The sequence below is a fragment of the Pleuronectes platessa genome, chromosome 24, assembly GCF_947347685.1.
Source record: "Pleuronectes platessa chromosome 24, fPlePla1.1, whole genome shotgun sequence".
NCBI lineage: Eukaryota > Metazoa > Chordata > Actinopteri > Pleuronectiformes > Pleuronectidae > Pleuronectes > Pleuronectes platessa.
In genome coordinates, this window is record NC_070649.1 from 353,601 (window position 1) to 379,975 (window position 26,375).

Genomic DNA, 26,375 nt, shown 5'->3' on the forward strand with positions numbered 1-26,375 from the left:
GTGTTTACTGACCTGGTTAGATTGTGTGTTTCTAACATGGACTCGGGGTCGGGGGCCAGTGGGCGGGGCCATGGGCCCCTCATAGGAAGCAGCAGGCAGGAGTGTGTCAGTGAGGACCGGTCATCATGAGGAGCTGCTGCCTGGTCTGGACGCTGCTGCTCAGCATCGCTGCTGCTGCAGGTAAAACACACACCTCACTTCCTGTTCCACAACCAATCATCTGCTTAAACTCATGTCAAGATAAAACATACAACATTTAATGGGAATTATTAATGTACGAGTTTCTTGTGAAACACTTTTTTAATCCGTCTCAGTAGTGACACTTTACTTTATACTTTATATACTTTATATACTTTATACTTTATTTACTTTATAATTTATACTTTACATTCTGTTTTCACAGATAAAACTTTTCAAATCTTGAGAAGTTTTCTTAGTAACTATGGCAACGGGCTAGGGCCTCCATTTAGAATCATAATTATTTCCAAAACGTTTCCAGATTAATATTCCATGTTTTCATCTGCGAGGAGACTTGTGATTTGTCTCAGTTCTCTGCTGAACACTGTAAAACACGCAGCTCAAACTCAGCTGGTGACTTTGTTGGTTTGTCTCCGAGTGTTCGTGGAGAAACGTGAAGCCAACGCGCTGCTGCCGAGGAGCCGTCGAGCAAACAGCGGCTTCCTGGAGGAGCTGAAACAAGGAAACCTGGAGAGAGAGTGTGTCGAAGAAATCTGTGACTACGAAGAGGCTCGAGAGGTGTTCGAGGACGAAGACCAGACGGTCAGGCCCGACAGATACATTCAGATTCATCTTTATATGTATATACAGATCATCTTTATATATACAAACAGATCATCTTTATATATATATACAGATCATCTTTATATGTATATACAGATCATCTTTATATATACAAACAGATCATCTTTATAGATATATACAGATCATCTTTATAGATATATACAGATCATCTTTATATATACAGATCATCTTTATATATATATACAGATCATCTTTATAGATATATACAGATCATCTTTATATATATATACAGATCATCTTTATAGATATATACAGATCATCTTTATATATATATACAGATCATCTTTATAGATATATACAGATCATCTTTATATATATATACAGATCATCTTTATAGATATATACAGATCATCTTTATATATATATACAGATCATCTTTATATATACAAACAGATCATCTTTATAGATATATACAGATCATCTTTATATATATATACAGATCATCTTTATATATATATACAGATCATCTTTATATATATATACAGATCATCTACACATACAGTCACCGGTCGTCTTTATATAATCACTGATATATATATCTCTTTATTGATATAATTTATATACGTATCTATCAATAAAATATTTCTATACACACACACATATATATATATATAAACATATAGAGATGCAGTATTGTCCTGATTGCTGTTGTTTTGTTGTTTCTATAGAAAAAGTTCTGGCTGACGTACAACCGTGAGTATCTCTGACCTGGTCACATGACCTATAAATCAGTGTATTGACAGCTGTGATTCATATCTTGATGGACTGTGATGACTCAGGTATTGATTAGTATTGATTAGTATTGATTAGTATTGATTGGTCCGTGTTTGGACTTTTATTGATCCTCATTCTTTGTTCTTTTCTCTGATATTTGATCCTCAGTGTTTTTCATTGTGTCGTCTGTATTTTCACTTTCATGTAATTAACGTTGATTTACATTTATACAAAATTGAAGGAACCTTTAAAGTGGAATAAAATCATTTGATTGGAGTGACTGTGTTTTTCCATGAGGTCGTGACCCGTGCCTGGAGAACCCGTGTCAGAACAACGGATCATGTGTTTACATGGGAAGCAGCTATGAGTGTTTTTGTCCGGAGGGATTTGAAGGACGATACTGTCAGACAGGTAAAAATATGACTTTTAAGACTTTTAAAACTTGAGTTGAATAGGATTAGATAGCTGGTGACATCTGTTCTTGTCCTTCAGTGTTTGAAGACTCATTAAAGTGTCTTTACCTGAACGGACGCTGTCAACACTTCTGCGACGGCTCGGGACAGAGACGTCGATGCTCCTGCGCTGACGGATTCCAGCTGGCGGACGATGGACGACAGTGCATCGCTCAAGGTTTGAATAGAATATGTTTGTGATTTATATTGTTTACCATTAGAACAGATGAGACCAACCTGTGGCTGATTAAAGAGCTTTTTAAAAAACTCCTCACTTCTGTAAACACCAGCAGCTAAATGCTCATGTAAACAAACCCTGTGTCCCCGTGTCCCTGACTGAGCGTCTGTCCCGGGTGGGGACGCCTTTTCCCTCACAGCCGAGTTTCCGTGTGGTCGGCTGGCGCCTCAGGAAACGGGCCTGAACCAGAGCCTCGTGGGTCAGACCCGACTGGTGGGATCCAACCAGTGTCCCACAGGAGCGTGTCCCTGGCAGGTAAACACTGAGGCCAGCGCCACCTAGAGGCTGCTGTGTTCATAACAGCCATGAAAACACAACACCCTGGTGATTCATCTGCTTTATAGTAGTGGAGCTAACATGTAAAGTTTGTCCTGATGGTGGCGCTAGAGGAAAGAACCTGAGGGTTCATCCTCTGAGGAGCAGGAAGTGGATTGAATCCTGTTAGCGACATGAACCTCTGAAGATTATTAATAAGTTGACTTGAACCTGATCACCAGACATTTGACTCATCAATGATCTTGTTCTCTGGATCAGGTTCTGGTTCAGTTGAACCTGACCAGTCACTGCGGGGGGGTTCTGATTCGTCCCGACTGGGTCCTCACTGCCGCCCACTGTGTCCAAGGACACAACACACAACACTTTGTTGTGGTCGCAGGTAAATGATCTGCGTTTGTATTTGTTTGATACGAGTTTTAATGTTTCTGAATAAATCTTCACTTGTTGGAGTGAATTTTAAAAATTGACTCAAGTTCTGTTTGACCTGCTGCCCTTCAAAATAAATGTAATTACAAAGTAAAGTTCTGACGTCAAATCAAAAAGTCAACTTTGACAAATCTCTTGAGACGTGGGTTTCTGTGGCCCGGCAGAGTTCTGTTAAGTTCTAAAGTTGTTTGTTAAAGTTTTTGTGTGAAATGATTTCTAACGGTTCCTCTGCGTCTCCAGGAGAAAACGACCTGGACGTGGAGGAGGGGACAGAGGACCGGGCTCCTGTCGCCATGGCCCTCGTCCATCCAGGTTATGACTCAGCGACCGGCGACAGCGACGTGGCTCTGCTGCGGCTGAGCCGCCGCGTCACCGTGAACCGCCACGCCATCCCCGTGTGCCTGCCCGACAAAGACCTGGCAGAGCGGGAGCTGCTGCGGGTTCGATACCACACGGTGACGGGCTGGGGTAAGAGAACCAGCGGGGGCAACGCCGAGTCCACCGGTGCGCCGCCCGGCGCTCCGCTCTCCCCCCACCTCCGCAGGATGACCGTCCCCATCCTCCAGAACTCGCAGTGCTCCTCCACAGCTCGGTTCAACTTCACCGGCACCATGCTGTGCGCCGGCTACCTGGACGGGCGGCAGGCCAGCTGCCGCGGGGACGACGGCAGCCCGCTGGTCACAGAGTACGGCTCCACCCACTTCCTGACGGGGGTGGTGGGTTGGGGGCGGGGCTGTTCACAGCCTGGTTATTATGGGGTATACGCCAACATGGCCCACTTTGTGGACTGGGTGGAGCAAACCATAAAAGCCCCGCCCACCAGCGTGACAGCCAGCGAGAAGCCAGTGGAGGAAAGTGCGCCCCCTACTGACATGTTGGAGCAGAAAACCGTTTCCTGAAAGAAGAATTTTAGAAATGATTGTTAATTCTTTATTTTATCTTGATGTTTCAGTCTGAAGGAAACAATCGTTTCACTGTAAAACTTTTCCTCTGACTGTTGAAGACAAAATGAATAAAGTCCTAAAAGTCCTGAAGGTTGTTTGTTATCATTGTAACTCTGATCTTACAGATTTTAGTTTTGAGTGTAAACACGAATCAAAAAACAACAATTTAAATTAGTAATAATCTTTAAATGTTTGTGATATTTTAAATGAGGATTTCCAAAATCCTCATTTACAGTAAATCTGTCCCATGTGGCTCCGCCCCCTCAGTTTGTCATAAGATAATAATCACCAGAAATAAATTTGTTATATTTCAAAGACAAAGATCAAAGAGTGTTTAACAGTTTTCATCCAATTGCAGACGAATGTTTCAAATTTAACTTTATTTAATCAACTGAAGTCTGGTTTTCTGCTCTACTGCTCTTGAACAGCAGGGGGAGCTGATTGTCCATCGCTGTCGTTACGCCACAGAAGAAGAAAAGGTTTGTTTTTTATATGTGAACATTTAAAATGTTCATAAAAACATTTCCTAGTCTCATCTCCTGTTAATTGACTCACGAGGGGATCCTCCATGAATATAATAAAATGTAAATATTTACATCTGTTTCTAGAAGAATATTCAAATGCCCTTTAAATAAAATACCAAAAAAAACTAACTGTATCAAAATAAAGTACTGTACTGTTGTATTTTAATAATATTAAACACATTTTTATATCATCAAATAACTAATTCACACCAAACTGATCAGAAACTTGAACAAACACCGGGGAAATAAAAACGACCTGAAAAGACATTTAACGTCTAATTAGATGTTTTACTTTTGTTCGTGTCCCATCTGCTAACATGGAGGTGGCAGGTTTGTGACCGATACTGCAGCCAACCAACAGGGGGCGATCCAGCTGATTTAGGTCATCTTGTGATGTGAACAGGAAGTGAAAACTGACAAATTCCAACCTCCAGATTAACCCCGCCCCCTCTGATCAGGACGTTCTCTCTGTCTCTCTCTCTCTCTCTCTCCATACGGGTCAATGGCCTCTCTCCCTCCTCCTCCTCTCTCCCTCCCTCTCTCCCTCCCTCTCTCCCTCTCTCCACATTCAGACTCTGTTACCTCCGCTCGCCACACTGAGGATTTTCCAGCTCGCCATCGCCACCTTCCTCCAGGGCCATGTTGTGGTTTCACCGGCTGACCCTGGGCCTCCTGCTGCTCCACCTGGCCGCCGCTCAAGGTACGAGAATCCAAACTTCTAGAAACGAGAGATAAATAAGAGAGAGAGAGAGAGAGAGAGAGAGAGAGAGAGAGAGAGAGAGAGAGAGAGAGAGAACGGTGGTGTTTTGGGGGGAGGGCGGGCCGAGGGGGGGGGGGGACCCCGCCCTGTTTTGTTCTTCTGGTGACTTTTATTTTCTCTTTAAATCAAATAAACGTTAGAATTTCTGACGTCTTCATTTCAAGAGCGAAAATATTCTGTTTACAATATGTTCCGACAAACAAAAACAAAAACATATTCGGTACGTTTATATTAAGAATGAACAGATGAAATCCTGCTGCCTACATTACCCAGAAGGCAACTCAAGAACATAACGTAAATAAAGATGGAGGACACGTCTCCACTTCTTTCCACAATCCAGAAACAAGTCAAAATATCTCTGATACGAACGCTGTCGTCGTGGAGTCCGTGTGAAAGCACTGATCGAGGTCCCGCCCATACCTGCTTTCGACCAATCAGGAGTCAGTGTCAGGCTGTTTATATATCCTCAAAAAACCAAACTGTTCAGAAACTTGAACAAACATCAGAGAGAGAAGAACGACTTGAAAGACAGAAACATCGTCTACTTTCTTCCATCAGCTAACATGGAGGAGGTACATGACATATACTGTAACTAGACACTAGGGGGCGATCCAGAGGAGACTTAACACCTGGTTTCTCTTCTCCCTCCAGTCTTCCTGAACAACCAGGCGGCCAATCAGGTTCTGACCCGGCGGAGACGAGCCAACAGCTTCTTGGAGGAGTTCAAACAAGGCAACATGGAGAGGGAGTGCGTGGAGGAGCGCTGCGAATGGGAGGAGGCGCGAGAAATCTTTGAAAACAAAGAGAAAACGGTATCTGTTTGTTAGCTTGTTTTCCTTCAGTTAGCTTAGCACGAGGCTAGCTCCATCAAACAGGTTGATGGAGGTTGCTGTGTTTCGAGTTTCAGATCTAAATCCTCTGAGTTTGCACATTTACCTTCTTTTACAGATTTGATGTTTTAATTCATTTGCTTTCTTTTCCTTCTCAGAATGAATTCTGGGCCAAGTACGTTGGTAAGGATTCTGTTGTCGTTAAGTTCAACCAACAAAAGAGCTAATCTAAAAATATTTTTGAAATATTTGAAACAATATGTTTGGGTATTGGCTGACTGCTGGTATAGCTAGAGAATGCAGTACCATATTTCACCACTAGATGTGATTTTGTGCATATGTATTGTTTTGTTAATCAAGTTGTATCTCGTACAACTTATTTGTTGTCCTGCAGATGGCGACGCGTGCGAGTCCTTGCCCTGCGCTCATGGCGGACATTGCAAAGACGCAGTCGGCAGTTACAGCTGCTTCTGTCCGGCCGGGTACCAGGGCTTCAACTGTGAGATCGGTAAGGAGCCCTAGACACGAGACATAGAACACAGCTGTCGTCCTACAAGGGGTTAATGTTCCGGTGGGAAACAGGAGAACATCCTGTTTCGACCTTCAGAACTTTGTGACTTTTCAATTGAAAGAGGAAGAAGCGTTAGAAATGATCCAGGTTTCTGTTTCTTCTCCGAACTGAACACACAGTACGTAGCTCTGGGTTCCACAGGAACTCGTCTTCTGTCACTCCAGGTTTTCTGAAGTTTCCCGAGCGGTGACCAGTGTCTGGCAGCGGAGTTGTGAGATGTGCGACTCAATCGGGTCTTGACCGTGTTCTCCATCTTTGCAGTGATTCCTGAACTCTGCGAGTCCACAAATGGCGGCTGCGAACATTACTGCAAAGTGGTCCGAGGAAGTGTTCAGTGCTCCTGTACCGTCGGATACTTCCTGGCATCAGACGATAAATCCTGCCACTCCAACCGTAAGAGACTCCAGTCCAGACGCCGTGTTCTTGTTCCCTTGTGGTACCGGTAGAATCGTGCTGATAGAGAATGTTTCCCTCACGAGGAACTTTTAACTTTTAATTTTCTTATGAATGACTGCAGAGACCTTTAAGTGTGGAGCCGTCATCAGCGCAGACACCAGAACGGTCTTCAGGTACGTGCGACAGAACGTAACAACAGAGAACCCGACCGAGTGGAACACGACCGACCGGGACACCGACTCCGTCAAGCAGAAGATAGACTCCCCCCCTTCTGGAAACAGCACCGACGACCAAATTATGCCAGAAAACGCAGTTTTCGAGGAACCGGTCAATGCTGTAATGGCAACTATGACCCGTATCGTCAACGGAGAGGACTGTCCACCAGGAGAATGTCCGTGGCAGGTAGAGATCTTTTTGGAATGGTGATATGTCCTCATATACAAGAACAAGGAACAGTGTAGATGCAAAGAAAAGTATGACAGTCGTGTTGATATCAGCTGTTATTGGTCCGATCTGGACTTTTCAGGCTCTTCTCCTGAACGATGATGACGTCGGGTTCTGTGGTGGGACGATTCTCAACGAGTACATCATCATGACTGCGGCCCACTGCATGAACCAATCACGCTTCATCTACGTCAAGCTTGGTAGGTCTGACCACGGTCACATGGATCACAGTCCAGCCGAATGCTAGAATCATCGTATCTCACAGACGTGGCACAACCATCAATTCAATTTGATGAATATTTGAAATTATCTCTTTCAGGTGAGTTTGACACGTTGGTGGATGACGGTAACGAGGCTACGCACCAAGTGGAAACTATCATCACCCACTTTAAATACAAACCAGATACGTACAACAACGACATCGCTCTCATCAAATTAACCAAACCCATCAAGTTCTCCAGGTTCATCCTGCCGGCCTGTTTACCCGAGCAGGAGTTCGCTGAGAAGGTGAAACTTTAAAACACTGAAATATGAGATTCATGTTTGGATTGCCAGCGCTCTCGTGTCTTTATGGTGAATTTAAGTTGCCTCAACTGCTGGTTAGCTTAGCATAGATGAACCATTATGTTCCTAACTCAAGCACAATAACCCGCTCCTGTTGCAGGTCCTGATGCGGCAGCCTGACGGCATGGTCAGTGGTTTTGGACGCACTGGCGAGCGCGGGCCTGCGTCCACCATCTTGCAGCGCCTCTCGTTACCCTTCGTCGATCGGTTCACCTGCATCGAATCCACCCGATTCCGCATCTCCACCCGCATGTTCTGCGCCGGATACCACACGACTGCCAAGGACTCGTGTCAAGGCGACAGTGGCGGGCCGCACGTCACCAAGTACCTCAACACCTACTTTGTCACCGGCATCGTGAGCTGGGGTGAAGGCTGTGCACGCAAAGGGAAATACGGCATCTACACGCAGGTGTCCAAGTACATCCGCTGGATCCGTGAGGGAATCGATGAGCTGATGCCAAAGGAGCCGAGTGGCGGCAGAGTGAAGAGGCAGCGCGGCGCCATCAAGAGGCTGCGTCTGTAAGAAGATCACGATCCACAGGTTTCTGATTCTTCATCCAACATCTCAGTGAACTCCACAGAGCAGAGGTCAGCGTCTCGTCGTTCCTCATGTTGTCGTCCATTTTACATTTAAGACGTCTCAACAGTCGGTTAGAGTTCCAAGAAAAAAACTTTTCATCATTACCGAAAAATTCTAAAGCTTTCACAAATGTTTGTGTCCACCTGGGGGCAGCAGAACGAAATGTAGTAGCTCAAATGGCATATTATCCGTTTCTGACATGTTTCTAGAGCTAGCAGTCATGTGACAGTATCTGTAATCCGTAGTGGCGTTCCTCAGGGTTCTGTTATTGGTCTTTTGTATTTTCTGTTGAAGAAGCAATGACTGATTTGTCCACTTTATTATTTAAATGTGTCCGAGCGGAAAGAAATGAGAATAAAAATAAAACGTCTGTTTTCATGTGTTTTTATCCAGAAATGAATCAGAAGCAAATAAAGAAAAATTATATCAAGTTTCTGTTTGATTTTAAATGAATCTGAAGATGTGTTAATCAAACATTGTGTGAATTTGAAGACATTTGTACTTTTAACTACTCTTTTATTTCTTTATTAAATTCTCCATGATATAACAATTATTTCCTATTTTGTTTTTTGCTGAAAATTCATTTAAAGTAGTTTTGGAGTTTTTATATTTCTCTTTAAATTAATTCATTTAATCACTTTGTATGTGTGAAGTTCAGCTGATGGTTCATTCTTGTGTTATTGATTAGTTGATCAGCAGAAAATTGATTTTCAACTATTCAGATAATCAATTAAAGTAGTTTCAGTTGTTTTTAAAGTTAAAACTTGTTTTAGCTTCCAGCCACTTAAACGAGAGGATTTCGTATTTTTATGAGTGTAAACTGAAAATCGTTGAGTTTGGTATCTTATGATTTCATGTGATGGATCAATAAATCATCAATATTCAGATAAACAGTCTGAGTCAAATCCACAGAGAAGGTTTGAACGAGTCAGGAAACGCTGGTGAGGGAATTATTAGAATCATAGGATCAGGGATTTTAAATTCATACGGATGATTTAGAGGAAGGTAAAGTATTGTAGTTGATTGTTTTTCAGTCAGAAGAAGTGAATCCTCTGACTCCCTCTGCTCCGCCTCCATGTTGGTTCCCCTCATGTCTGAATCATGTTTGGATCCAGATGATGAAAGTTCTTCTGAAATGATGAAACGTGTTGACGTCAAACAAACCGACGTCCAGAGGTCGGAGCTGCTGCTGGTTTTGTTTGATTAACAGAACAGGTCGGAGTCCAGAGACGTTTCCACCAGTTTCTGTCTTTAATTCAACTCTGCACAGGAAAACAACTGTTTCATATCAATTCAATTCAAAAAGTGACTCAAATTTAACTATTTTGACCTAAAACTGAGATTTAAAGCAAACGTAGGAACATGTTCCTTTCTACAGTGTCTGTGTCTCTGTGTGTGTCTCTGTGAGTCTGTGTGTGTGTCTGTGTGTGTCTCTGTGAGTCTGTGTGTGTCTGTCTGTTTTTTTCTCTGTGTGTGTCTCTGTGAGTCTGTGTGTGTGCCTCTGTGTGTGTGTCTGTTTGTTTCTCTGTGAGTCTGTGTGTGTGTCTGTCTGTTTGTTTCTCTGTGTGTGTCTCTGTGTCTCTGTGAGTCTGTCTGTGTGTGCCTCTGTGTGTGTGTCTGTTTGTTTCTCTGTGTGTGTGTGCAGTGAGATCAGTGTCATGGCGGACGCCAGCATCATGGCGGTTTGTTGTCGAGCGTCTGTTCTCGCTCTTTGTTTCCTCGTCTGCTTCCTTCAGGTTCTCATCCAAGGACAAGGTACGACCTCTGACCTCTGACCTCTGACCTGTTCTTTTAGAAACCGACTGTTTGATATTTCACGGAGCTGAAGTGACGACCTGTCGACCAACATCACATCGAGCCGCTGCTGTTGATTCATAGACTTTCTCAATGTGTGAAACATTTTATGAATCATGTCAGTGCTGGTTTTTAAATTGTGTTAATTCAGATTCAATGTGAGAAGAACGATGTTGGTAGTAGAAACTAATTCTGACTTTTCATATCACAAGTTATACGAATATATAATATGAATTATTTCTGTCTCTATCATATGATAGTAATTTATGATTATGACGTGATATCAGATATAAATGATGATAATAAATAAGTTAATGATAGCAAGGTTCTCATGTGTGGCCCTGCTGTCAGTTTTCCTTCGGGCTCCGCAGGCGCATCAGGTTCTGCTGAGAACCCGACGGGCCAACTGGCTGCGTGTGGAGGAGGTTCTGCAGGGGAACCTGGAGAGGGAGTGCATCGAGGAGCGCTGCAGCTACGAGGAGGCGCGGGAATGTTTCGAAGACACAGAGAAGACGGTGGGTTACTATAAAGATCATTCATCTTTATGATATCATATCATTACGAGGTCCTAAAGGAACCCGGTTCTAACTCGACTCTGATTCTTCACAGAACTCGTTCTGGACTCTTTACTACGGTGAGAGTTCCGTCTCCACGCGGCAGGAAGACACGTCACAATCAAACTTTACTCTTTTCCTTTTTATACACGACAAACTAAACAATCTACCAAATGTCACATACAACTGTATTTAAATAAAAGATTCAATTGAATTTCACAAATAAAAACTATCAATTTAAACCACATTAATAGAATTTAAATAAGGCAATGATCAATAAATTTACACTTGGGATTTGAAAAAGTACAATAGACAGATTATTGTCTTTTATTGATTTACATTTTTTCCTTTTCTTTATTTTGGTCTGGAACACAATTCATTTAAATTTCTTTTAAAGAAAAAACAAAAGATATAAACATGTCATTAGTTTTTTTAAGATATTAAAAACAAATACAAATTGCAGAATGACTGATTGAATTATGAACGTACTTGATCAAATAATGATGATATGACAGATACTAAAGTTTGTTCCATCTTGTCAATCATTTGTGGTTTCTTCTGAGTGATATTGTTTGATTGACAGACGGGGATCAGTGCGAGCCCAACCCCTGCCTCCACTCAGGAAACTGCACCGACCAAGTGGGCGGGTTCCAGTGCTCCTGCCCCGCCCCCTTCTCTGGAACCCACTGTGGCCAGCAGGACGCAGAACGACGCCCGGCCACCGCGTCGCAAAGCTACGCACCAGGTCAGACCACACCCACAGCTCAACTAGCCCCGCCTCCACTTGAGGGGACTTTTCATTAGTCGTATCCGTGGCAACCCTGTGCTGGAACGTTTCCAGGTGCAGAATGTCCGACCGGCGGTCCGACCGCCTGTCACCAGACCTGCACGCTGTCCGACCACGCCCCCTCCTTCACCTGCTCCTGCACCAAGGGATTCAAACTACAGACCGACCAACGCAGCTGCGTGCCTGAAGGTGCCCCCCCCCCCCCACACGCACACATGTTAACGTGTCCTGGTCAAACTGGGGACATAACCACGTCCATGTTTCCTCAGGGGCGTCTCCCTGCGGACGACTTCCTGACAACGCCACCACGTCTACTTCCTGTCATGGAAACTGTCCCTGGCAGGTAAGAGCCCATCGGCCAATCACAGCAAGGTTTCAGCTCCACTTGATGCGGCTCTGACTTAACACAATGCATGCTGGTCCGAACACAATGCATGATGGGTAACCCTTTTTGCGAAACGTTACCGGGTCACGTGTCTGTGTGTTTGTGTTTGTGTGTGTGTATGTGTGTGTGTCTGTGTGTGTGTACCTGTAACAGTCGAGCTCCTGTGGTGCGTTTGTTTTCCGCTCCAGGTGACGGTGCTGAACAGGCGGGGGGCGGAGCTGTGTGGGGGCGTGGTGCTGGGGCGGCGCTCCATCCTGACCGCCGCCCGCTGCCTCGTGCTGGACTCGGGTTCCGAGCCGCGAGCGCCCGACCTGCGCCTGCTCGCCGGTGAGACACTTTAACAAACACTGGATCAGAACAATAAGTAATGAGGCCAAAAGGAGGTGGACAGTGTAACTATGAAACATAACACAACAAAGTAATACATATATTAAACACAAACACACAAATATAAATCACTCGTTTATAATACAGTGATATGTTGAATATATAATATAAATACTGTCCACATACTTTCTGTTCTCAAACCAGTCATGACATATTATTTGAGATGAGACATTTATTGTGAAGGGGCAGCTCTGTCTTCACAATAAAAGCCCAGTGAGGTTTTGTATTTTGACTTGTCCCTGGTCTCCTAGGCAACAGGCTCCTCCCCCTCCGGGATCTGAAGATCCATAAACTTTTTCGATTAGATCACCATGACAACGACCTCGCCCTCCTGGAGCTGGCCCGCCCCCTGCGCTTTGGCCCCTCCCTCCTCCCCCTCTGCCTGCCCACCAAGGACTTCAGCGAAAACATCCTGATGCATTCTGGGAGGACGGGCGTAGCCGGGAGCCAGGAGCTGGTCTACCTGACGCTGGACGAGTGTCGCGCTGCGGCGGGCGGCCAGCAGCCAATCAGCAACAAGATGTTCTGCATGCGCCGGCACAGCGTCCAGGAGGCGGAGCCACACGAGACCGGCCCTTTAATGGACAGGAGGCAGGAAGGACCCGTGAGGAAGCAAAATGGCTGCCAGAATCCCTACAGTCATCGTGGACACCAGGGGGCGCCAGTCGGAGCCACATTTAAAAACAGCAGCAGTTTGAATAGTGACAATCCGACGCCTTCGGGATCAGTCGCTGGTTCGAGGTCAGAGGTCGGCGGCGGCGGCGGCAGGCGTAGCAGTGGACCGTTACCAGGATCGCCCGTCGCCACGGTGGACCGGGGGACGGCGTTTCTGACCGGGCTGATGATCTCGACTCCCGCAGCCAGCGACGCCCTCGTGTTCACGAAACTGTCCCGCTACCTGACCTGGATCAAACCCAGTCTGGAGGCGGCCGAGGATCGAATGACGCCACAAGACCGCCATTATCCCGAGGCTCGCTAGCAACTCGCTAACAATTCGCTAGCAACTCGCTAGCAACTCGCTAAAAACTCGCTAACAACTCGCTAGCAACTCGCTAACAACTGGCTAACAACTGGCTAGCAACTCGCTAGCAACTCGCTAGCAACTCGCTAACAACTCGCTAGCAACTCGCTAACAACTGGCTAACAACTGGCTAACAACTCGCTAGCAACTCGCTAACAACTCGCTAGCAACTCGCTAACAACTCGCTAACAACTCGCTAACAACTCGCCATCTTTGAAACGCTCAGCTGACGAGCTGGTTATCTTCAAAAGATGAATCTTTACTAATGGGGAGACTAATGCAGGTGAAAAATATTAAATAGTTAAAAAATCCAAATAACTTAATAAGTCTTAACTAAGACTTAATTGATGAGAAACATGTTTAATGTGAAGCAGGAACTTCAACTTCCTGTCAATCACTTGTCAGGCTGAACGCCTCACTCCGAGTCATACATTATTAAACATTAATATGTGAATTATTATTGATGAAAAAAGACAAAATGAATAAAAAAACGTGAGTAAATGAAAATCTTTTTTTTCTTTTTCACCTGATAAAACTCAATTTTATTTAATGTAAATTCTCAGTTTTTGTTTATTTAACATCTGTAAAGTAGAAAAGTCAAAATAATAAAATGTGACTGAAGAAAACTCAATAAGAATAAAATGTTCTGTCTCTAAACCAGTCGCTGCCCAATAATCGATCCGATTCACACAACAAACCAGCATCGGCTTTATTCAACAGTTTCACAGTACAAAATAAAAAAAGGTTTCAAGGGGAGTTAGTTGAGCGTCACAGCCAGAGGGGATTGTGGGTAATGACGTCTAGGAGACGGAGGAGAGAGACGGGAATGGATTCTGTTTACTGACCACGAGCTTCTGGTGCTGATGGGAAATGTAACCTTTGATGTGACCCTGACAGGAAACAGGAAACAGGAACAAGATTTAATGATTATCGACTTCCTGTCTGCAATTCCCTCTGACTGTGGAGCTGTGTGATCCTGTGATCATGTGACCGTGTGCATCCTCACCATGTAGATGAGGTTGGCCAGGAGACACTGCACCTCGTCGATGTCCACGTCCTCCACCTGCATCATCTTCAGCGCCACCAGGAAGGCGTCCAGAGGAAGCTGGTGAGTCCGCAGCAGCAGATACCTGCACACAGAGGTCAGAGGTCAGGAGGAACCCAAAGACCCAACAATCAAATCTCTAAAACCCGCTGGAGCAACTTCAAGATATGACGTCACCACTGGGCCAAAGGTTCCGTGTCCACAACCTGAAAGAGGCTCGAGCAGAGGAATCAGAAACTCACACTTTCTTGAAGAGGTTCCTGTAGGTGATGATCTTGAGCTTCTCCAGGATGAGGAAGATTCCGCAGCGGATGAAGAACGTCTCGTGTTTGGACAAAGCTTCGTTCAGCAGCAGCAGGTTCCCCTCACTAACAAACACACAGGTCACATGACTGATCACCTGACACCATGATGTCACTTCCTGTCTCACCACAAACCCCCGCTCACCTCACAGCTTTGGTGACGTCCACAAATTGCATCAGGTCGTATTTCCTGAGCAGCTGGTGAGTCGGCATGTGACCCTGAAACACCAGAGAGATGGGTTACCAGTGTGAACCTGGACTGAGACATACTGGACCAGGTGTAAACTGGGCTGTGACAGTGGTGCTTCGCCGTAGTGACCAGCAGCATCTTGACGGGCAGCAGGTAGATGAGAATCATCCTCTTGTTCTTCTGACTGGAGCGATGACAGTGGTGGAAGGCGAACGACAGGAACTCCTCCGCTGAACAACAGAGACACTTTCACTTTACATCCCCATGTAATAAACAACACAAATGTATGTGTTAAACATGTCACATGTGCTGTAGTACTGCAGAGTACTGCAGAGTACTGCAGTCAGTAGAGCCAGCAGGTTGTTGGAGCGTCACCTGGTTTGAAGTCGCTGTCGAACATGGCTTTGCGGCCCACGTAGTATTTGTACGTGACTTTCTGAGCAGGACTGTAGTCGTTCTTCAGGTTGGAGCTGTCGATGGCTCTGATCAGAGGTTTACACAGGTGCAGCTTATTGATCTGCAGACACATCGATCAATCATCAGCTTCAATCATCCACCATCCATCAATCATACATCACTTCTCCTGAGCTCTGACCTTGAAGTAGATCTTGAAGAGCTGGTTACTCAGGAACATCATCCCCCACTTCTTAGAATCCTCGATACCTGCACGACTACAACACCAAGACCACAACACAATCATCAGCCTGTCAACGTGTGTGTGTCCGTATGTATGTATGTGTGTGTGTGTGTGTGTGTGTACTGACTTGTCACTGGCACACACTCTGAAGCAGCTCATCAACTGTTCTGCTGCTTTCTCCAACATCTCACCAGGTTGACCTTTACCCTTCTTCTGCAGCTGCTGCTCAGCCTGCACACACACGCACACACGCACACGCACACACACACACACACACACACACACACACACACGTTATGTTTGAAAGAAAAAGGGTTTAAATATGTCTTTATGTGTTTTCATATATTTGTCCATATTATCTGAGTAATAACGTGACACTTTAAACACTTCAGTTTCTTACATTGTTGGCGAAAATCCTGAGATCCAGAGTGACAGCGAACATCACAGGCAGAGCCCTGAACACACAACAGACACCAGTGAGGATGCGTTCACAGCCAACGTGTTCATCTCAGCTTCAACTCACCAGTTCTCTTCTTTGTGCGACTGGAAGGCTCTCAGGAAAGACGTGCTTGGTTAAGGAGCAGGACTGATTGATTATTGGGTGCTGATCGACTGATGGAGAAAGATTAGTGTGTGTGTGTGTGTGTGTGAGTTCATCATGAAGGATATTGAACGACGAGCGTCTGGAACTTGTAGGCCTCAACAAAGTCGTGATTGGCCACAGCGTACGTGCACCTGAAACACACTCTTCAAATTAGAAGCCAATCTTAAGCCAATCAGAAATGAGGATTTCTCCCCATCTACTCTAGAATTGCCCCACATGTCAATCAAAGGAGAGTCAATAATCAAACATCAACACAATGATGAACCTGAGATGAGCTGCGACCATCTCGTCGTACGGCGGCTCCAACACCTGCTGACACTTGTCCTCTGGACTGGCCAGCTGAAAGCACAAACACACACACAGACACACACAGACACACACACAGACACACACACACGTGAGGCCGTATCCTGGCAGCAGTGAGTGTGGACCTGAGTGGGCGGGGCCTCACCTGGAGCCGCGGGTTGGCCACATGAGGATGTTTGAAGGAGAGCAGCTCCGCACAGAACGAACCCTCGTGGTTCTCGATGGCTTCGTTCACCTGCAGAGAAATGACCACACAGAGGTCAGAGGTGATGTCAGAGGTCAGAGGTCAGTGAGGTCAGAGGTCAGAGGTCACCTGTTGCAGGTACTGGTTGATGGTGATATGAGCCATAACTTCCTGCTGCTGCTTCCACCTGAGAACAGAAACACATCAAATCAACTTCTACTGTTCAATAACTTTCAATTATCAAAAGAAATACTCTTATGAAAACTCACTAGAATTGAATTGGTACAATCACCATTTTACTGTTGTAGTAGTTGTATTACTTTTATCTTTATATTCTTTATCTTCAGAATAAGGCTCAGACTATTTATTGTTATTTACTCTGATGTATAAAAGCTTCACCTACATCACTCCTCATACTTCTTTCATAGTTATTAGTTATTATGTATTTGCAGACTCGACCTGTGGTTCAACTGTAAACATGAATTATTAATAACTAATACAGACATGAATCATTTCACTTTGTCTCATTGATCAAACATCGACAGAAACGAGTTCCTCTTTAAAACAACGTTAACTGAAAGATCAGTTTATCAGAACGTGAATAAACTGGAGGAGACTTTATTTGTATTTTTCTAAAATGAGAAACAGACGATGTGTATCATGCTAAGTGACATGCTAAAACGTTAGCCTTTGATTTCACCAACTTCCGGTAGAAACCGGAGGTAACGTGTTTTTTGAAACATGAAAGCAAAGAGACGAATTAAAGGTCAAGTAAATAAAAACGTTACCTTGCAGTTAATTTAACACTTTAATCCAGAAACAGCTCGTGAACTCACTTTTCTCTCAGGAAGTTTACACACGATTCACAGCAAATACATCCGGGTCAGCGAGGGGCACTTCCGATCACATTTCAAAATAAGATGTTGCCCTTTTCAAAAATAGGTCTCAACTAAAGAAGAACTACGTACATAGAATATTAACATTTTATTTGACTTGTTAATCGATAAAAAGTGTGTCCCGTTGCATTTAGGTTCATGTTGTCTGAATTCAACATGTTAAGTATGAATGTCGACGTCATTTAAACCTTTATTGACACAGCGTCACATACAAGTTGTAAACATCAACAAAAAATGAAAAGAAGTTCAGTCAGAAAATTGAAGATTTGAATCGGAACTGTTGTTCTAGATTTTTTATTTTTTGATTTCAAATTTTTCAGAAATATTAAGAAGTCGATAAACAACAACAAACCAACAAAGAACAAACCTGGACGAAAAACATGTTTTTATAGAATAACACTTCTTCAAACACGGCCGAACACACAACAACACACACATGCAGACATTTAAATAAAGACAACAACTTGACACTTCCCTTATGACAACACCAGGGGGCGTCATAATACCACCACATTACAGAGAGTGTCAACGAATCTGGATCGGAACTAAACATTATTATCAGTACTTTTTACAAAATAATTGTGTTAATTTAATAACTGAATATTTACATAAAATATTTAAAACTAGTGGCCACTAAATTCTATTATCACTCCGGTATAAGTGACCAAATATAACCAGAGGTTACGAGGAGCTGCCAACAGCAGCAGTCGGTAGTTATGCATCGATTCATCGCGGTAAACATGAGTTTTTATAGTCGTCTGTGAATTTTAAAGATAATAACAAACAGCTACAAGTCGCCACCAGTCAAAATAGCCATCAACATAGAAGAACTCATGGATATGGAGCCAAACACAGATGGGAGGAGCCACCAGTCGTCAATGGCTTGTAAAACAACAGGGCTGTAAATACTCAGTGATCATTAGTAACCAGCGGTTTACCATTCGACCAATCACATCCCTCCTCAGAAGGAATGGGTGGGGCCAGCCGGCCAGCCAGGAACGCCCACTCGATGCTGCATGAGACTCTCGCTGCTGATTGGTCCGTGGAAAGCGTTGCATGGTTGGTGGGATGGGCTTAGCTCACTGCATCCAACCGTCCAGGGACACGGATACTGACTGAACACCAGCACGTGTTAATGATGCTAACGGTTAGCTAGCAGAGGCATTTACCTGAGTTCATGAGGTAATGCCTACATTGACCATAATAGGCAGTGGGCGGGGCCTCACCTGGAGTTCTGATGAGGAGGCTGAGATGATGAAGAAGAGCTGGTCAGGGTGAGAGAGGAGGAAGAGGTCAGCCGACAGGGGGCGCTGCTGGCTCCGCCCATCACCGGCACACCTGCAGTCAGACGGTCACTCTCAGGTTAAAGTATAAACTCAACTACACAACTGGATTCTACACGACCTCACGATGAAGACCAGACCTGCGGAGTGGGCGTGGCCTGGCAGGTGGGCGGGGGGGTAAGGGGCGTGTCGCCCTGGGTAACCGTGGTGTTTGTAACCATGGTGATGATGTGATGTCAGTGGGAGGCTGCTGCCGTGAGGGAAAGCCCCGCCTCCTCCAGCTGAACACAACGACCAGCCTGACACACACACAAACACACACATACACACACACACACACACACACACACACACACACACACACACACACACACACAAACACACACATACACATACACACACACACACACACACACACACATACACACACACACACACACACACACAAACACACACATACACACACACACACACACAAACACACACATATACACACACACACACACACACACACACACGTAAAATCAATTCAAATTATGAATGAGAATTCAATTTGTATTGTAAAATTAGATTTTTTATATAACTATATACACTATATCTAAAATATGACTATTCACTGATTCTAAAAAACATGTAATATATGTTTTTAATTTATACACACATACAATTCTAATCAATATTAAATGTTTTATATATATTTATATGATGTATTGCTCATTGTTTATTAATACGTTTGTTTTGTGTATAAATATGAAACTTTGTTGACTCACAGGATTGAATCCCAGAAACTCGACACTCTGACGAGTCTGGTAAACTCCGTCCACCCGGGTTCCTGAGGAGGACAAATCAAACGCTATCGGTCTGTGTGTGTCTGTGTGTGTCTGTGTGTGTCCTCTGACACCATCTCTTCAAAGGAGTGGAGATCGTAGCTGCTAATGCTAACTTCCTATTGTGTCCTGTTGAGAAATGCTACTTGCTAAGTATGTGTTTACAGATACCTGCTGGAATCTGTCAACACGGTGGAGGAGGAGATACTCAGATTCTTCACTCTTGTCAAAGTAGCGTGTATAGTTTAGTATGTTATACAATCGTGATCTTATCCACTGTACGTCCACTCGTCGTGGGGGTCAGGCCCTGAACTTTTAACCCAACATATTAAAGTCATGTGATGGGCTTGTACCGCTCTTTGGCGTCCAGGAAGGCTTTAGCAAACGGGTTGTGTTTGATCTTCAGAGCAGTGATCTGAAAAACAACATTTAATGAAACCAATATCAGATCAAAGACCAATTAATGCCTGAATCATCACTTACTCTGTGTGTGTGTGTGTGTGTGTGTGTGTGTGTGTGTGTGTGTGTACCTCCTCGTTCTGGTAGGCGGTGACAGCGATGAACTGCGTCTCTCTGAAGGAAACGTTAGAAACCAGACGATGGTGAGAACCGACACAGACGATGTGGAGCTGAGGCTCGTACTTATGGAGCGAGTTCAACATGATCTGAGAGAGAGAGGGAGGGAGAGAGAGGGGGGAGAGGGGGAGGGAGAGAGAGAGGGAGGGAGAGAGAGAGGGGGGAGAGAGAGGGGGGAGAGGGGGAGGGAGGGAGAGGGGGAGGGAGAGAGAGAGAGAGAGAGAGAGAGAGGGGGGAGAGAGAGGGAGGGAGAGAGAGGGGGGAGAGGGGGAGGGAGAGAGAGAGAGAGAGAGAGAGAGAGGGGGGAGAGAGAGGGGGGGAGAGGGGGAGGGAGAGAGAGAGAGAGAGAGAGAGAGAGGGAGGGAGAGAGAGGGGGGAGAGGGGGAGGGAGAGAGAGAGGGAGGGAGGGAGGGAGAGAGAGGGGGGAGAGGGGGAGGGAGAGAGAGAGGGAGGGAGGGAGAAAGCAGATTATTATTGATCATAACTATATAAAGTTATTGATCTGTGATCAGCTGGTTGTTAACTCAGATCTGAAACTTTATACAAAGATGAATTAATCCTCTGAGTGTGTCTCTGTTACCCCCCCCCCCCCCCCTCCCTCCCCAGTTAACGAGGCCCAATTAACCAATCACAGTCCAGGCAGACACACAAAAACAAACAATTTTCTATTCAGATTGAGAGGCTGGCTTCAAATGTGACCCTGCGTGTGTGTGTGTGTATATGTGTGTGTGTAAATGTGTGTGTATATGTGTGTGTGTGTGTGTGTGTGTGTGTGTGTGTGTGTGTGTGTGTGTGTGTGTGTGCCTGGCAGTGCCCACATTAGCTGGAGTGTGTGTGGGCTCTTTTTTAATATAGTTTACGTCTCTCTCGCCCGTCTGAAGCATGATGGGTAAATTAATTTCCCAGTAAAAAAACGAGAAAACATAAAAAAACATAATTACCATAATGTACAAATAAGCTGAGCAATTATTTAATTATAGTCGAGCTCCGTGCTCCAACTCTGCATCACTGCTAGAGTGTGTGTGTGTGTGTGTGTGTGTGTGTGTGTGTGTGTGTGATGTTTGCACAGGGATAATGGGGTAAATATAAACAACATTACTGCCAATTTTGTAGTGCTGCACATGTGTGTGTGTGTGTGTGTGTGTGTGTGTGTGTGTGTGTGTGTGTGTGTGTGTGTGTGACCGGTGAACGGCTCTCGACAGGAAGTGCATTAAACTGCTGCCGGCCAATTAAGAGCTGTTTATCCCGTTCCCGTGGTAACGAGGGGGCGAGCAGGTGAAGTGAGGGAGGAGAGCGAGTGAAGTGGTTAATTAGATGTGAGGGTCTCTCGCCCACTCCAATACAATATACAGGAGGAGGAGGAGGAGGAGGAGGAGGAGGATGGACAGACGCTCTTGACATGGAGAGAGGGATAATGGATAGGAGAGGAAGAAGAAGAGGAAGAAGAGATGGAGGAAGAAGAGGAGGAGGGAGAATAAAAAGAAGAAGAAGAGTAAGGAGAGGCGAAGGAAGCAGCTAAGGAGGAGGAGGAGGAGGAGGAGGAGGAGGAGGAGGAGGAGGAAGATGTGTGAGGTTCAGTGTCATCAGGTGAACAAAAGTCTGTGTTCCATCACAGGAGCAGCTGAGCGTACCTGTCCTCCTCCGTTCACCTTGTTGGTGAGTTTGACCTTGTTGAAGGTCACGGCCGCCTTCATCCAATGAGCTCCGAAGTTCGGCGAGTCGGGGTGGATGTAGATGCCGCCGTGGCCCCGCCCCTCGCCGTGGCCCCGCCCCTCGCCGCGGCCCTCCGCCCGGCCGGCCGCCACCCACTCCCCGTTCACGAACTTCCAGCGACAGTCGTCGGCGGGCACGAAGTCGAGCAGGAAGGAGTACATGGAGCTGGGGTCGAGGCCCGAGACGCCGACCTTCAGGACGGGGAACATGCGACTGAAACACAACACACGTCTCATTACGACAAACATCTTCAGGAAAAGTTCTTTTTCCTGATTTTCAAGCTTTTCTCGAGCAGAACGATGAAAGTTCAACTGATTCACTCTTCATCTGAAACAGAATTAATTCAATCGACTTTGTTTAGACTCGAGTGGAAATGAAGAAATACATAAAACAATACTGGAAACAAAGAGTCAATAAGATAATAAATACTAAAAATGAAAGTTATATATTCATATAGTTTAAAAAATGTTTTGTGATTGTGAAATATGAAAGTTTTAGATGTTCATTTATCTTTAATGTTCAGTTCCGTCAGAGCTAAAGGGAATAAAGGGTTAAATATATAAGTCATCAAACAGTTTAATTCTGTTTGATTCATTTCATATTTGTTTTACATTTTGTTTTATCTAGTCATGATGAAGTTTGAAGATCACAGGTCAAAGGTCAAGAGCGGTTCATGTAAATTCTGCTGCTAACTTCCCGAGTCGACACGTGGAGCTGGTTTGAAGCCGGACGTTGGATTGGTCAGAAACCCGTTACCGTCCGTTCTTGGTGACGATCATCTCGTTGGTGATTTGCTGGAACTTCCTCCACAGCTCGCCGTCCTCTAGCGCCACCTTCAGCTCCCGCTCCGTCGGGTCGCCCTTCTCCCGCCCGGCCTGCAGCTCGCTCTCCACGGCGCTCAGCAGCCGGGACATGCAGCGCTGGGCCGAGTCCGGGCTGCCGCCGCCGGGCCGGTCGGAAGACACAGAGACAGACTCGCTGTCCTTCTGTAAACTCTCCACCTTCATCTGGAGACACAGGGACACAGAGACACAGAGACACAGAGAGACACAGGGACACAAAGACACAGGGACACAGGGACACAGAGACACAGAGAGACACAGGGACACAAAGACACAGAGACACAGAGACACAGGGACACAGAGACACAGAGACACGGAGAGACACAGGGACACAAAGACACAGGGACACAGAGACACAGAGACACGGAGACACAGGGACAGAGAGACACAGAGACACAGGGACACAGGGACACAGGGACACAAAGACACAGAGAGACACAGGGACACAAAGACACAGGGACACAGGGACACAAAGACACAGGGACACAGGGACACAGAGACACAGGGACACAAAGACACAAAGACACAGAGAGACACAGGGACACAGAGACACAGGGACACAGGGACACAAAGACACAAAGACACAGAGAGACACAGGGACACAAAGACACAGGGACACAGAGACACAGAGACACAGGGACAGAGAGACACGGAGACACAGAGACACAGGGACACAGGGACACGGAGACACAGAGACACAGAGACACAGGGACACAAAGAGACAGGGACAGAGAGACACAGAGACACAGAGACACAGAGACACAGGGACACAGGGACACGGAGACACAGAGACACAGAGACACGGAGACACAGAGACACAGGGACACAGGGACACAGAGACACAGAGACACAGAGACACGGAGACACAGAGACACAGAGACACAGGGACACGGAGACACAGAGACACAGAGACACGGAGACACAGAGACACAGGGACACAGGGACACGGAGACACAGAGACACAGAGACACGGAGACACAGAGACACAGAGACACAGGGACACGGAGACACAGAGACACAGGGACACAAAGACACAGGGACACAAAGACACAGGGACAGAGAGACACAGAGACACAAAGACACAGGGACAGAGAGACACAGAGACACAAAGACACAGGGACACAAAGACACAGGGACACAGAGACACAGAGACACAGAGACACGGAGACACAGAGACACAGAGACACAGGGACACGGAGACACAGAGACACAGGGACACAAAGACACAGGGACACAAAGACACAGGGACAGAGAGACACGGAGACACAGGGACAGAGAGACACGGAGACACAGAGACACGGAGACACGGAGACAGAGAGACACAGAGACACAGAGACACAGAGAGACACGGAGACACAAAGACACAGGGACACAGAGACAGAGAGACACAAAGACACAGGGACACAGAGACACAGGGACACAGAGAGACAGAGACAGAGAGACACAGAGACACAGAGACACAGAGAGACACGGAGACACAGAGACACAAAGACACAGGGACACAGAGACACAAAGACACAGGGACAACGTGGAAACATGACGAAACTTTAACAACTTGAGTCACATGACGTCTGATTTCTGAACCTTGTGAGGTTTGATCAAAGTTCGGTCACAACGAGCTCCACCCACCAGGTGGTGGCAGTAGAGCACCAACCTGTCGTGCGTCATTTACCAAAGAAGAAGAATGTTACGCAGAAGTCGAGGTCATTTTTGTTGAAATGAAAACATGGCCGACAAACATCCACTGCTTTTCTTTCCTTATATTTAAAAATATTTGATTTATTTAAATTTTCCATTTAGAGACTCAAGTGTTGGTTCAGAGTCCGGATACGTCTCCAGGAAGCAGGAAGAGAAGTTTCATGTATTTTCACTGATTATTTGAAAATTCCAGAAATTAAGATAAATATTTTGACAATCAAATTAAAATCCTTTAAATAAACTTTATTTGTTTCACCACAGAACAAAAGATTATGTTTCATTTCTCGCTGAATCACTTTCCTGTTTTACACCAGATGAAAAACTTCATCCAATTTATTAACTGAAAATCTGTTATTTTTTATTATTTATACAAGTTCTGCTTAGAATTAGATTGAGTTTGTTTCATTATGAGACGCAGCTCAACATTTAACAGAGTAAAATAAAAACTAAATTTATACTTTAACATTTCTGCTTCGAAGATTATTTATTTTTCAAATTCATCTCGAGCCAAATTAAACTCAGTTGAAAAAGAAAATTATTAAAGATAATGAAAATAATCACTTTACAATGTTATATTTCAAAATATATTATAATTCATTTTCTCACGTTTGAGTCAGTTTTGGGTTAAAATATAAAATCCAAACAAAAAATGACAAACTTGGAACCCGAAGTAAAACTATATTATTTTGCATATTTCTAAACCAGATTGAAATATAAACGTGTGAATATAAACGAGCAGGTAAGTAGAAGTTTTTATTGTAATAAGAATAGTAAACGTTTCCTGCAGGTGCACGGAGCAGTGGTGACTTCACTTCAGTGGTGAATTCAGAAAAAACATTTAATTTAACATCAATGTCATGAAGAGGCACAGATAATACTTAAATCTACAATATCAGAATTTAATATAATGTATATTTAATAATAAAATACAAATTACAATTTATCTAGTGAAATGATAAATAAGAGCCTGCAAGCAAATAAAGATGAAAAATAAAATGAGCTCACCTGTGAAGTGAATAAAATCCAGAAAATCAAAGAATGATTAAAATGTTGATTAATTCTAATGAAGTCTTTTTCTTCAGATGTGAAGCTTCAACTGATCAGAAACAATCAGAGACCTCAGCTCGCTGCAGCTCTCTCTCTCTCCCCCATTACACACACAGCCTCGCTCGACCTCTCTCTCTCTCTCACTGATCATGCTCCTCGCTCGACCGCTACCCACCAAACAAAGTCAATTATGTTGAATCCAAACAAAAGGTATAAAAACATCTTAAACTTATGATTAATTATTAGATTTACACTGATTGTAAATCATTAATCACATGAGGAACAAAGTCCGATGAAACAACAGATTCAATCTGAGGCAGAACAACAAAACTTTTTCTAATCGGATTCCAAAACCTTCACGAACATCTGGATTCAGTGAGAAGAAAACTTCTTCACCAGGAAACAGCAGCTTCAGCCCTGAAGGCCTGGAGGGTAAAACTGAGGCCGAGTCGAGATCCAAGCTGAAGATCACAACTCAACACAGAAACACAGAAACACAGAAACACACGGCCCCTAGTGGAGGTTTGTGTGATCGCAGGGCACATGCTAATGAGTAATGACCACGTGTCTGCAGGGGGCGCTGCTGCTCACTTACAGGCTCACTGCAGCTTTAAGTCACGATTTAAAACCTCTGCATGTAAACATGAAATACTTGAGCCTCGTACGACCACGTTTGAGTTTTTAATATAAAAACGGTGAAAACATTTCATCGTGTGGACGAAGGAAACGTTTTGGTCTCAGATCAGTTTTGTTGTT

At 44.7% G+C, this 26,375-nt stretch overlaps 4 protein-coding genes across 5 annotated transcripts; 2 read left to right on the forward strand and 2 right to left on the reverse strand.

Annotated features, from left to right (window-relative positions):
* The first annotated feature begins 74 nt into the window (after window positions 1-74).
* On the forward strand, window positions 75-9,094 carry LOC128431309 (uncharacterized). The gene is made up of 18 exons (XM_053417589.1): window positions 75-180; window positions 617-780; window positions 1,491-1,515; window positions 1,834-1,947; window positions 2,029-2,166; window positions 2,366-2,481; window positions 2,761-2,881; window positions 3,169-3,818; window positions 4,969-5,096; window positions 5,644-5,744; window positions 5,808-5,968; window positions 6,145-6,169; window positions 6,381-6,494; window positions 6,819-6,950; window positions 7,075-7,355; window positions 7,480-7,597; window positions 7,717-7,904; window positions 8,062-9,094. Exons 1-18 carry the CDS (start codon window positions 126-128, stop codon window positions 8,482-8,484), a joined length of 3,054 nt encoding a protein of 1,017 aa, XP_053273564.1. The 5' UTR covers window positions 75-125; the 3' UTR covers window positions 8,485-9,094.
* A 627-nt stretch (window positions 9,095-9,721) lies between these two features.
* prozb (protein Z, vitamin K-dependent plasma glycoprotein b) lies at window positions 9,722-14,126 on the forward strand. The gene is made up of 8 exons (XM_053417065.1): window positions 9,722-10,296; window positions 10,687-10,850; window positions 10,945-10,969; window positions 11,473-11,634; window positions 11,731-11,865; window positions 11,946-12,019; window positions 12,250-12,388; window positions 12,700-14,126. The coding sequence occupies exons 1-8, from the start codon at window positions 10,200-10,202 to the stop codon at window positions 13,425-13,427; spliced, it is 1,524 nt and encodes a 507-aa protein (XP_053273040.1). The 5' UTR covers window positions 9,722-10,199; the 3' UTR covers window positions 13,428-14,126.
* A 27-nt stretch (window positions 14,127-14,153) lies between these two features.
* pcid2 (PCI domain containing 2) lies at window positions 14,154-17,635 on the reverse strand. Of its 2 annotated transcripts, XM_053417066.1 has the most exons (15): window positions 17,526-17,635; window positions 16,867-16,924; window positions 16,699-16,788; window positions 16,513-16,586; window positions 16,313-16,378; window positions 16,167-16,208; window positions 16,044-16,098; window positions 15,771-15,874; window positions 15,602-15,677; window positions 15,382-15,523; window positions 15,136-15,236; window positions 14,962-15,035; window positions 14,757-14,882; window positions 14,476-14,599; window positions 14,154-14,359 (listed from the first exon to the last, which is right to left on the reverse strand). In XM_053417066.1, exons 2-15 carry the CDS (start codon window positions 16,900-16,902, stop codon window positions 14,270-14,272), a joined length of 1,200 nt encoding a protein of 399 aa, XP_053273041.1. In that variant the 5' UTR covers window positions 16,903-16,924; window positions 17,526-17,635; the 3' UTR covers window positions 14,154-14,269. The 2 variants fall into 2 exon arrangements, with proteins under 2 accessions (XP_053273041.1, XP_053273042.1); XM_053417067.1 differs by having other exon boundaries at window positions 16,313-16,586; window positions 17,574-17,628.
* Window positions 17,636-18,594: 959 nt separating this feature from the next.
* Window positions 18,595-23,039, reverse strand: tbx19 (T-box transcription factor 19). The gene is made up of 8 exons (XM_053417590.1): window positions 22,789-23,039; window positions 21,951-22,245; window positions 20,274-20,408; window positions 20,097-20,158; window positions 19,687-19,748; window positions 19,061-19,215; window positions 18,860-18,990; window positions 18,595-18,748 (listed from the first exon to the last, which is right to left on the reverse strand). The coding sequence occupies exons 1-8, from the start codon at window positions 23,037-23,039 to the stop codon at window positions 18,595-18,597; spliced, it is 1,245 nt and encodes a 414-aa protein (XP_053273565.1).
* Between the last annotated feature and the right edge of the window lie 3,336 nt (window positions 23,040-26,375).